General features: G+C 45.5%; 1 protein-coding gene across 1 annotated transcript in view; it reads right to left on the bottom strand.

Moving 5' to 3' along the window:
* xrcc4 (X-ray repair complementing defective repair in Chinese hamster cells 4) overlaps nt 1-14,726 on the bottom strand; it is a 543,146-nt gene that overhangs the window by 316,086 nt on the left and 212,334 nt on the right. The window contains exon 6 of the mRNA XM_078564644.1: nt 13,187-13,314. Within this exon, the coding sequence (XP_078420770.1) occupies nt 13,187-13,314 (128 nt within the window). The remainder of the gene's footprint in view (nt 1-13,186; nt 13,315-14,726) is intronic.

Below are 14,726 nucleotides of genomic sequence, written 5' to 3'. Positions count from 1 at the left end.
CAAATTAAACACTTGTGGGACTCCATGGATGAATAAAGACATAAGGGAACAATTAGGAGAGAAATCAAAGAACAATTAGGAAGGCAAAGAGGAACTATGGAATTTCATCTTCAAGGAAAATAAAACAAAATAATAGAATGTTTATAGGCACAGCAATACAAAATGGAAAGCTGTGATGGGAATAGGACCATTAAGGGACAAACAGGGCAATACCACAGGTAACAATCGAGAGATGGCAGAAACATTAAATAGTTGTTTTATTTTGGTATTTACCAGGGAGCTAGAAAAGATAGACATGACTTTCATTCAAGCACACACACATTCATTCTCGCACATACACACACATTCATTCGCACACATTCATTCACGTGCAAGCACACACATTCATTCACACACACGCGTTCATTCACACACACCCACTCGTTCATTCACACACCCACCCACTCGTTCATTCACACACACCCACACACTCTCTCATTCTATCACACACCCCCATACACTCACTCGTTCATTCACACGTCAACACACACACCCCTACGCACTCACTCACATTCTCACTCACTCACACTCACACACAGACACAAACACTTATTCACTCTCTCTCACACACTCTCATTCACTCTTTCTCTCATGCACACACTCATTCACTCTCTCTCTCTCACACTCATTCGCTCTCTCATACACACATACTCATTCACTCTCTCTCTCATACACACATACTGATTCACTCTCTCTCTCATACACACATACTCATTCACTCTCTCTCTCATACACACATACTCATTCACTCTCTCACGCACACACACTCATTCACACTCTCTCACGCACACACACTCATTCACACTCTCTCACGCGCACACACTCATTCACTCTCATGCGCACACACTCATTCACTCTCACGCACACACACTCATTCACTCACGCACACACACTCACTCACTCACTCTCACACACACACACTCACTCACACTCTCACACACTCATTCACACTCTCACGCATACACTCATTCACTCTCACACTCATTCACTCTCTCTCACACACTCATTCACTCTCTCTCACACACTCATTCACTCTCTCTCACACACTCATTCACACTCTCTCTCACACACTCATTCACTCTCTCTCACACACTCATTCACTCTCTCTCACACACTCATTCACTCTCTCTCACACACTCATTCACTCTCTCTCACACACTCATTCACTCTCTCTCACACTCATTCACTCTCTCTCACACTCATTCACTCTCTCTCACACTCATTCACTCTCTCTCACTCACACTCATTCACTCTCTCTCACACACACTCATTCACTCTCTCTCACACACACTCATTCACTCTCTCTCACACACACTCATTCACTCTCTCTCTCACACACACTCATTCACTCTCTCTCTCATACACTCATTCACTCTCTCTCTCACACACACTCATTCACTCTCTCTCTCTCACACACATTCACACTCTCTCACACACACACACACACATTCATGCTCTCTCTCATGCACACTCATTCACTCTCTCTCATGCACACTCATTCACTCTCTCTCATGCACACTCATTCACTCTCTCTCATGCACACTCATTCACTCTCTCTCATGCACACTCATTCACTCTCATGCACACTCATTCACTCTCTCTCATGCACACTCATTCACTCTCTCTCATGCACACACTCATTCACTCTCTCTCACACACACTCATTCACTCTCTCTCTCATACACTCATTCACTCTCTCTCTCACGCACACTCATTCACTCTCTCTCTCTCACACACATTCACACTCTCTCACACACACACACACACACACACACATTCACGCTCTCTCTCACGCACACACTCATTCACTCTCTCTCATGCACACTCATTCACTCTCTCTCATGCACACTCATTCACTGTCTCTCATGCACACTCATTCACTCTCTCTCATGCACACTCATTCACTCTCTCTCATGCACACTCATTCACTCTCTCTCATGCACACACTCATTCACTCTCTCTCATGCACACACTCATTCACTCTCTCTCACGCACACACTCATTCACTCTCTCTCACGCACACACACTCATTCACTCACTCTCACGCACACACTCATTCACTCTCACGTACACACACTCATTCACTCACGCACACACACTCATTCACTCTCACGCACACACACTCATTCACTCTCACGCACACACTCATTCACTCTCTCTCACGCACACACTCATTCACTCTCTCTCACACATACTCATTCACTCTCTCACACACTCATTCACTCTCTCTCTCTCTCACACACTCATTCACTCTCTCTCTCTCACACACACTCATTCACTCTCTCTCTCTCACACACACTCATTCACTCTCTCTCTCTCACACACACTCATTCACTCTCTCTCACACACACTCATTCACTCTCTCTCACACACACACACACTCATTCATTCTCTCTCTCACACACACTCATTCACTCTCTCTCACACACTCATTCACTCTCTCTCACACACTCATTCACTCTCTCTCACACACTCATTCACTCTCTCTCACACTCATTCACTCTCTCTCACACTCATTCACTCTCTCTCACACTCATTCACTCTCTCTCACACTCATTCACTCTCTCTCACACACACTCATTCACTCTCTCTCACACACACTCATTCACTCTCTCTCACACACACTCATTCACTCTCTCTCACACACACTCATTCACTCTCTCTCTCATATACTCATTCACTCTCTCTCTCACACACACTCATTCACTCTCTCTCTCTCACACACATTCACACTCTCTCACACACACACACACACATTCACGCTCTCTCTCACGCACACACTCATTCACTCTCTCTCATGCACACTCATTCACTCTCTCTCATGCACACTCATTCACTCTCTCTCATGCACCCTCATTCACTCTCTCTCATGCACACTCATTCACTCTCTCTCACGCACACACTCATTCACTCTCTCTCACGCACACACTCATTCACTCTCTCTCACGCACACACACTCATTCACTCACTCTCACGCACACACACTCATTCACTCTCACGCACACACTCATTCACTCTCACGCACACACTCATTCACTCTCTCTCACGCACACACTCATTCACTCTCTCTCACACATACTCATTCACTCTCTCACACACTCATTCACTCTCTCTCTCTCTCTCTCTCTCACACACACTCATTCACTCTCTCTCTCTCACACACACTCATTCACTCTCTCTCACACACACTCATTCACTCTCTCACACACACTCATTCACTCTCTCACACACACTCATTCACTCTCTCTCATGCACACACTCATTCACACTCTCTCATGCACACACTCATTCACACTCTCTCATGCACACACTCATTCACACTCTCACACACACACACTCATTCACTCTCTCTCTCACACACACACTCATTCACTCTCACGCACACACACTCATTCACTCTCACGCACACACACTCATTCACTCTCACGCACACACTCATTCACTCTCACGCACACACTCATTCACTCTCTCTCACACATACACTCATTCACACTCTCATGCACACACTCATTCACTCTCACACATACTCACTCTCTCTCACACACACTCATTCATTCTCTCTCTCTCACACACACTCATTCACTCTCTCACACACACTCACTCACTCTCTCTCTCTCTCTCTCACACACACTCATTCACTCTCTCTCTCTCACACACACTCATTCATTGTCTCTCTCACACACACTCATTCACTCTCTCACACACACTCATTCACTCTCTCTCATGCACACACTCATTCACACTCTCTCATGCACACACTCATTCACACTCTCTCATGCACACACTCATTCACACTCTCTCATGCACACACTCATTCACTCTCTCATGCACACACTCATTCACACTCTCTCACACACACACACACTCATTCACTCTCTCTCTCACACACACACACTCATTCACTCTCACACACACTCATTCACTCTCTCACACACTCATTCACTCTCACACACACTCATTCACTCTCACACACACTCATTCACTCTCACACACACTCATTCACTCTCACACACACTCATTCACTCTCTCTCTCTCACACACACTCATTCACTCTCACGCACACACACTCATTCACTCTCACGCACACACACTCATTCACTCTCACGCACACACACTCATTCACTCACTCTCACGCACACACACTCATTCACTCTCACGCACACACACTCATTCACTCACGCACACACACTCATTCACTCTCATGCACACACACTCATTCACTCTCACGCACACACTCATTCACTCTCTCTCACGCACACACTCATTCACACTCTCACGCACACACTCATTCAATCTCTCTCACATACTCATTCACTCTCTCTCACACTCATTCACTCTCTCTCTCACACACTCATTCACTCTCTCTCTCACACACTCATTCACTCTCTCTCTCTCACACACACTCATTGGCTCTCTCTCTCTCACACACACTCATTCACTCTCTCACACACACTCATTCACTCTCTCACACACACTCATTCACTCTCTCACACACACTCATTCACTCTCTCACACACACTCATTCACTCTCTCACACACACCCATTCACTCTCTCACACACACTCATTCACTCTCACACACACTTATTCACACTCTCACACACACTCATTCACTCTCTCTCTCTCACACACACTCATTCACTCTCTCTCTCACACACACACTCACTCTCTCTCTCACACACACACTCATTCACTCTCTCACACACACACTCATTCACTCTCTCTCTCACACACACACTCATTCACTCTCTCTCTCTCACACACACTCATTCACTCTCTCTCACACACACTCACTCACTCACTCTCTCTCTCTCTCACACACACTCATTCACTCTCTCTCTCTCACATACACACTCATTCATTCTCTCTCTCACACACACTCATTCACTCTCTCACACACACTCATTCAATCTCTCTCATGCACACACTCATTCACACTCTCTCTCTCTCACACACTCATTCACACTCTCTCTCTCACACACACTCATTCACTCTCTCTCTCTCACACACACTCATTCACTCTCTCTCACACACACTCACTCACTCTCTCTCTCTCTCTCACACACACTCATTCACTCTCTCTCTCACACACACACTCATTCATTCTCTCTCTCACACACACTCATTCACTCTCTCACACACACTCATTCAATCTCTCTCATGCACACACTCATTCACACTCTCTCATGCACACTCATTCACTCTCTCTCATGCACACTCATTCACTCTCGCTCATGCACACTCATTCACTCTCTCTCATGCACACTCATTCACTCTCTCTCATGCACACTCATTCACTCTCTCTCATGCACACTCATTCACTCTCTCTCACGCACACTCATTCACTCTCTCATACACACACTCATTCACTCTCTCTCACGCACACACTCATTCACTCTCTCTCACGCACACACACTCATTCACTCTCTCTCACGCACACACTCATTCACTCACTCTCACGCACACACACTCATTCACTCACTCTCACGCACACACACTCATTCACTCACTCTCACGCACACACACTCATTCACTCACTCTCACGCACACACACTCATTCACTCTCACGCACACACACTCATTCACTCACACGCACACACACTCATTCACTCTCACGCACACACACTCATTCACTCTCACGCACACACACTCATTCACTCTCACGCACACACTCATTCACTCTCTCTCACGCACACACTCATTCACACTCTCACGCACACACTCATTCACACTCTCTCACACATACTCATTCACTCTCTCACACACTCATTCACTCTCTCACACACTCATTCACTCTCTCTCTCTCTCTCACACACTCATTCACACTCTCTCTCTCACACACACTCATTCACTCTCTCTCTCACACACACTCATTCACTCTCTCTCACACACACTCACTCACTCTCTCTCTCTCTCTCTCACACACACTCATTCACTCTCTCTCTCTCACACACACACTCATTCATTCTCTCTCTCACACACACTCATTCACTCTCTCACACACACTCATTCAATCTCTCTCATGCACACACTCATTCACACTCTCTCATGCACACACTCATTCACACTCTCTCATGCACACACTCATTCACACTCTCACACACACACACTCATTCACTCTCTCTCTCACACACACACTCATTCACTCTCTCACACACACACTCATTCACTCTCTCTCACGCACACACACTCATTCACTCTCACGCACACACTCATTCACTCTCACGCACATACTCATTCACTCTCTCTCACACATACTCATTCACTCTCTCACACACACACTCATTCATTCTCTCTCTCACACACACTCATTCTCTCTCTCACACACACTCATTCACTCTCTCACACACACTCATTCAATCTCTCTCATGCACACACTCATTCACACTCTCTCATGCACACACTCATTCACACTCTCTCATGCACACACTCATTCACACTCTCACACACACACACTCATTCACTCTCTCTCTCACACACACACTCATTCACTCTCTCACACACACACTCATTCACTCTCTCTCACGCACACACACTCATTCACTCTCACGCACACACTCATTCACTCTCACGCACATACTCATTCACTCTCTCTCTCTCACACACACACTCATTCATTCTCTCTCTCACACACACTCATTCACTCTCTCACACACACTCATTCAATCTCTCTCATGCACACACTCATTCACACTCTCTCATGCACACACTCATTCACACTCTCTCATGCACACACTCATTCACACTCTCTCATGCACACACTCATTCTCACTCTCTCTCTCACACACACACTCATTCACTCTCACACACACACTCATTCACTCTCACACACACTCATTCACTCTCACACACACTCATTCACTCTCACACACACTCATTCACTCTCACACACACTCATTCACTCTCACACACACTCATTCACTCTCTCTCTCACACACACACTCATTCACTCTCTCTCTCTCACACACACACTCATTCACTCTCTCTCTCACACACACACTCATTCACTCTCTCTCTCACACACACACTCATTCACTCTCTCTCTCACACACACACTCATTCACTCTCTCTCTCACACACACACTCATTCACTCTCTCTCTCTCACACACACTCATTCACACTCTCTCACACACACACTCATTCACTCTCTCACACACACACTCATTCACTCTCTCACACACACACTCATTCACTCTCTCACACACACACTCATTCACTCTCTCACACACACACTCATTCACTCTCTCACACACACACTCATTCACTCTCTCTCTCACACACACACTCATTCACTCTCTCTCTCACACACACACTCATTCACACTCTCACACACACACTCATTCACTCTCTCTCTCACACACACTCACTCACTCTCTCTCACACACTCACTCACTCTCTCTCACACACTCATTCACTCTCTCTCACACACTCATTCACTCTATCTCACACACACACACTCATTCACTCTCTCTCACACACACACACACTCATTCATTCTCTCTCACACACACACTCATTCATTCTCTCTCACACACACACTCATTCATTCTCTCTCACACACACTTATTCACTCTCTCACACACACTCATTCACTCTCTCACACACACTCATTCACTCTCTCACACACACTCATTCACTCTCTCACACACACTCATTCACTCTCTCACACACACTCATTCACTCTCTCACACACACTCATTCACTCTCTCACACACACTCATTCACTCTCTCACACACACTCATTCACTCTCTCACACACACTCATTCACTCTCTCACACACACTCATTCACTCTCACACACACTTATTCACTCTCTCACACACACTCATTCACTCTCTCACACCACTCATTCACTCTCTCACACACACTCATTCACTCTCTCTCTCACACACACACTCATTCACTCTCTCTCTCACACACACACTCATTCACTCTCTCTCTCACACACATTCATTCACACATGCAGATCTTTGGGGGGTTTGTCTTTTGCCCCCCCACCCAACCAGCAGGCAGTTTCCCCCTCCCCGTTGCCTCCCAGCAGGTTGTCTCCACCCCCCCATATGTTTGGCAACCATGGATTGGATGGTTACGATAGGAGGGAGCACGAGTGGAGCTTAAACAACAACATGGGCTGATTGGCCAAGTGGCCTGTTTCTGTGCTGTATATCCTATGTAATCCTATATAAAGATTTATATGGATTACAGCTTTTCAAAATGATGTCATTGGGGATTCCGGTGAACCCATAAGGGAGTCAATTTCTATCTGCAATTGGATTTTATTCTCTATTTGTTGCTGTGTATAAACATAAAACATTTTCTGTACTGCTTCCCTCCTAGTTACTCACTGTAATTTCAGGGATGTGTCAGTATTTGCCAGTGATCCTTTGGTACATATCAGTATTTTTAGGGGTCCTCACATACAAAGTTTCAAAACCATTAATGTAAATCTCCATTCACTTATGATACATTTGCATAGGTTTCAAATTATGCATCTTGAATATTGCACTTATATAATTGGATGCATCAAAGTTTGCCTTTGTGCTGACTAGATTTTATGCTAATAAATAAAATCAAGTGAAATTACATTTCTTGTTAGGTTTCTGGAAGAAACCACTTATTTTGTCCCATAATCAGGCATAGATCTTACATGATCAGAACTGAATCTTTTGTCCAAGTGTAATCACATTAAAATAGCAATCACAATATAAATTCTTCACATGGCAAGTAACATTCACGCCACACAAATGCCAGACAATGACCATCTCCAACAAGAGAGAATCCAACCATCTACCCTTGACATTCAATGGAATTATCATCACTGAATCCCCACTATCAACATTGTGCGGTTTACCATTGACCAGAAACTGAACTGGATGAGCCATACAAATACCATGGCCACAGGTCAGATGTTGGGAATTGTGCTGAGGGTAACTCATCTCCTGACTTCCCAAAGCCTGTCCACTATCTACAAGGCACAAGTCAGGAGTGTGATGGAATACTCTCCACTTGCCTGAATGAGTGCAGTTCCATCAACACTCAAGAAGCTTGATGCCATCCTGGACAAAGCAGCCTGCATGATTGGCAGCCCCTCCACCACCTTCAACATTCACTCCCTCCATCACCGACGCACAGTGGCAGCCAAGTGTATTGTCTACTAGATGTACTGCAGCAACTCACCAAGGATCCTTCTCAACACCTTCCAAACCCGCGACTTCACCACCAAGAAGGACAAGGGCAGCAGATGCACGGGAACACCTGCAAGTTTCCCTCCATGCCACACAGCATCCTGACTTGGAACTACAGTGCTATTCCTTCACTGTAGCTGGGTCAAATTCCTGGAACTCACTCCCTAACAGCACTGTGGGTATAACTACACCACATCAACTTTTTAAAAAATTAATTCAGGGGATGTGGGCTTCGCTGGCTGGGCCAGCATTTATTGACCATTAGTTATTGCCTGAGAAGGTGGTGGTGAGTTGCCTTCCTGAACCGCTGCAGTCCATTTGGTACAGGTACACCCACAGTGCTGTTAAGAAGGGAGTTCCAGGATTTTGACTCAGCGACAATGAAGGAACGGCGATATATTCCCAAGTTAGGATGGTGAGTGACTTGGAGGGGAACTTCCATGTGGTGGTGTTCACATCTATCTGCTGTCCTTGTCCTTCTTGGTAGTGGTTGTGGGTTTGTAAGGTGCTGTCGAAGGAGCCTTGGTGAATTTCTGCAGTGCATCTTGTAGATGGTACACACTGCTGCTACTGTGCATCGGTGGCAGAGTGAGTGAATGTTTGTGGATGTGATGCCAATCAAGGAGGCTGCTTTGTCCTGGATGGTGTCAAGCTTCTTGAGTGTTGTGGGAGCTGCACTCATCCAGCAAGTGAGGAGTATTCCATCACATTCCTGACTTGTGCCTTGTGGAAAGGCTTTGGGGAGTCAGCAGGTGAGTTAATTGTCACACGATTCCTAGCCTCTGACCTGCTCTTGTAGTCACAGTATTTATATGGCTAGTCCAGTTCAGTTTCTGGTCAATGGTAACCCCCAGATTGTTGATGGTGGGGGATTCGGTGATGGTAATGCCGTTGAACATCAAGGGGCGATTGTTGGATTCTCTCTTGTTGGAGATGGTCATTGCCTGACACTTGTGTGGTGGGAATGTTACTTGCCACTTGTCAGCCAAAGCCTGGATATTGTCCAGACCTTGCTGCATTTGGACATGGACTCCTTCAGTGTCTGAGGAGTCGCGAATGGTGCTCAATATTGTGCAATCATCAGCGAACATCCCCACTTCTGACCTTATGATAGAAGGAAGGTCATTGATGAAGCAGCTGAAGATGGTTAGGCTGAGGACACCACCTTAGGAACACCTGCAGTGATGTCCTGGAGCTAAAATGACCGACCTCCGACAACCACAGCCATCTTCTTTTGTGCTAGGTATGACCCCAACCAGTGGAGAGTTTTTCCCAATTCCCATTGACTCCAGTTTTACTAAGACTCCTTGATGCCACACTCTGTCAAATGCAACCTTGATGTCAAGTGCAGTTACTCTCACCTCACTTCGGGAGTTCAGCTCTTTTGTCCATGTTTGAACCAAGGTTGTAATGAGGTCAGGAGCTGAGTGGCCCTGGCCGAACCCAAACTGGGCATCAGTGAGCAGGTTATTGCTAAGCAAGTGCCGCTCGATAGCACTGTTGATGACCCCTGCCATTATTTTCCTGATGATCGAGAGTAGACTAATGGGGCGGTAATTGGCTGGGTTGGATTTGTCCTGCTTTTTATGTACAGGACATACCTGAGCAATTTTCCACATAGCCGGGTAGATGCCCATGTTGTAGCTTGGCTAGGGGTGCGGCAAGTTCTGGAGCACAAGTCTTCAGTACTATTGCCAGAATATTGTGAGAGCCCATAGACTTTGCACTATCCAGTGCCTTCAGCCATTTCTTGATATCACGTGGAGTGAATCGAATTGGCTGAAGGCTGGCATCTGTGATGCTGGGGACATCCAGAGGAGGCTGAGATGGTTCATCCACTCAGCACTTCTGGCTGAAGAGTGTAGCAAATGCTTCAGCCTTACCTTTTGCACTGATGTGTTAGGCTCCTCCATCATTGATGGGATATTTGTGGAGCCTCCTCCTCCAGTGAGTTGTTTAAATGTCCACCACCATTCACGACTGGATGTGGCAGGATTGCAGAGCTTAGATCTGATACGTTGGTTGTGGGATCGCTTAGCTCTGTCAATCACTTACTTCTTATGCTGTTTGGCACACAAGTAGTCCTGTTTTATAGCCTCACCAGGTTGACACCTCATTTTTAGGTATCCTGGTGCTGCTGCTGGCATGCCCCCCTGCACTCTTCATTGAACCAGGGTTGATCCCCCGGTTTGATGGTAATGGTCAAGTGAGGGATATGCTGGGCCATGAGGTTACAGATTGTGTTCGAGTACAATTCTGCTGCTGCTGATGGCCCAAGCGCCTCTTGAGTTGTGAGATCTGTTCGAAATCTATCCCATTTAACACAGTGGTAGTGCCACACAACACAATGGAGGGTATCCTCAATGTGAAGGTGGGACTTTGTCTCCACAATGACTGGTGGTCACTCCTATCGATACTGTCATGGACAGGCAGGCCTGCGGCAGGCGGGTTGGTGAGGATGAGGTCAAGTATGTTTTTCCCTCTTGTTGGTTCCCTCACCACCTGCCGCAAACTCAGTCTAGCAGCTATGTCATTTTGGACTCGGCCAGCTCAGGCAGTCGTGGTGCTACTGACCACTCTTGGTGATGGGCATTGAAGTCCCCCACTCAGAGTACATTCTGCACCCTTGCCACCCTCAATGTTTCCTCCAAGTGGTATTCAACATGGAGGAGCACTGATCAGTTGAGGGAGGGCGGTACGTGGTAATCAGCAAGGTTACCTTACCCATGTTTGAACTGATGCCATGAGACTTCATGGGGTCCGGAGTTGATTTTGAGGACTCCCAGGGCAACTCCCTCCTGACTGTATACCACTGTGCCGCCACCTCTGCTGGGCCTGTCCTGCCGGTGGGATAGGGCATACCTAGGGATGGTGATGGCGGTGTCTGAGACATCATCTGATTCCATGAGGATGACTATATCAGGCTGTTGCTTGACTAGTCTGTGAGACAGCTTTCCCAATTTTGGCACTAGCCCCCAGGTGTTAGTAAGGAGGACTTTGCAGGGTTGACAGAGCTGAGATTGCAGTTGTCGTTTCCCGTGCCTAGGTTGGTGCCAGGTGGTCCATCCGGTTTCATTCCTTTTTTGTGAATTTGTAGTGTTTTGTTACGACTGAGTGGCTTGCTAGGCCATTTCAGAAGGCACTTAAGAGTCAACCACATTGCTGTGGGTCTGGAGTCATGTGTAGGCCAGACCGGGTAAGGATGGCAGATTTCCTTCCCTAAAGGACATGAGTGAACCAGATGGGTTTTCACAACAATCGACAATGGTTTCATGGTCATCATCAGACTTTTAATTCCAGATTTTTATTGAATTCAAATTCCACCATTTGCTGTGCCGGGATTATGGATTACTAGTCCAGTGACAATACCACTACGCCATCGCCTCCCCATTGCAGCGGTTCAAGAAGGTGGCTCGCCACCACCTTCTCAAGGGCAATTAGGGATGGGCAATAAAAATGTTGGCCTAGACAGTGACATCCATGTCCCGTGAAAAGAATTTTAAAAATTTAAAATATGGTCATTATAAAAGTACTGGTTGCATCTCAATTGAAAAGCACAATTTTTCACACACAAAGAATAAATGCTTTTAAAGCAACTGTTTTCACAATGCACCAATTGTCAGGTAATGGCTATTCCAATGAAGCAAAAATTGATGGCTATATCGTATAAAGAGGACTTAGAGAAAATAACCGACAAGCCCAAGAGAGTACATTTACTCAAAGAAAAAGCCTCAGAAAACTGCTTCTTATATTTATTTTCCAGTGTATCCCCTTCTTTGTTTCTTTTGTTGTTGATTAAATATTGATTGTATTGCTGCGCACTAACCATTCATGTTGACAAATTCTTGAAATTAAATTATGTTCACAAGGAAATTATTAATAAAAACCCAAATCAGATTATAGTCCGCCCAAACTCATAATCGTCTTTGTTTTCTCGACACCATATGAGCACATTTCCTTACCACAGGTTGACCGGGAAGGTTGAGACCAGATTCTATTTTCAGAGGTTTGGCCTTTGTTTTCTTCATCAGTACTGCAATCAAAATCTTCCTCAGGTACTGGCATTTCCTGGCTAGTGGCAACAATAGTCCTAAAAAAAATTCCCACAGAAAACATGTGTTCATCAATTGTCTTCATCATTGCTTGAGAGTTTTGATGCCCTGACAGAAGCATTTTATTAAGCATCATTATTGTTCTGCCCCAGTATAATCACAACATATAACAGTGCCCAGTGATGAATTGGGACAAAGCTATTTTAAGTCAACATTTTCAGTGAAAACACTATGCCACGTTGAATTTCCTTTTCAGTTCTTAGTGCCCTTAGCCTGCTCAAAGAAAGCAGAAAATCATAAACAGAGCCGTGCCTGTAATGTTAGTTCATAGGCACAATGTGTCATAACTTAATAACATTAGAAACCGCTATCACAATTCAGCCTCAGGCTAGATTTTACCAGCCCTCTGACAATGGGCTGGGAGAAGGAAAGCCTCAGAAAATGGCAGTGAAAGGCATCAGAAGCAGAGTCAAATGTCTTCCAGCCACTACAGGATTTTACCAATAAAACCTGGCAATCTCTCAGCGGGTTCCTCGAGGGGGTTGGGAGCCCTCCTTTATGACTGCTCTCTGGCCCATAAAGGGCCCTCCCAGTGGCAATGGCTGTCCCCTTGGCCACAGCATCCTGCCAATCGCAGGGTCTACCTGCCTGCCTTGCACCAGCTAGGTTAAAGAAAAACAACCTTGCCTTTCAGGGTGCCTCAGCATGGAAGTACCCTCTTTTTCTTTCTACAGCCTCTAGTGATGGCCACCTCCATCAGTAGTGTTGCTGAGCTGCCGGCCCTCTGGATGAGCTAGCAGCTCTGGGAGGTGGGCCACTGTCCTCAATTGGATGATGGCGCTGGTGGCAACTTCTTAATTGGCCACCATTGGTAAAATACCACCCAGGATCCTGCCACCCACCCACATGGGGTTGGGTCCCACTTTCAGTCCCAATGACAGGACATCCTTCTCTTTCAGATAAATACCATCCCTAGAGGCTTAATAGGTGCTGCAGATGAACTGTGAATAATTTTAACGTGAAAAACTTCAAGGACCAGGCGGCATAGGCATTTTCAATATATTCTACACTGGATCGCAATAACCACCTACCATTTTTAATAAATAATACCCATTGTAATTTATTAGAAATTATTGCACTATCCTGCAATGATCCTTAATTCAAATTACTTCCTAAAATAAGTATCTTTAACTATTTGGGATATATAACATAATGTCTGTTGCATTTCTTTGCCCTTAGCTTTATGGATGTAATTACAGCTATAGGTTGTTGTCAGAGAGCAGCACCCTAGTTAAAAGGCTGACAAGTGCCATTCACGGTTAACATATAATTACCATTCTCATTCAGTAATTAAAGACAATTAGAGACAGTTTTGTTCAGACTTATGTTATTCAGGAAAGATTTTACAATTAAGTAAAAAAAAAAGTGATGCTGTGTAGCTATGTATATA

The sequence above is a fragment of the Cetorhinus maximus genome, chromosome 2 (genome assembly GCF_964194155.1).
Source record: "Cetorhinus maximus chromosome 2, sCetMax3.hap1.1, whole genome shotgun sequence".
Taxonomy (NCBI): Eukaryota; Metazoa; Chordata; class Chondrichthyes; order Lamniformes; family Cetorhinidae; genus Cetorhinus; species Cetorhinus maximus.
This window is presented reverse-complemented; position numbering and strand designations above follow the sequence as displayed.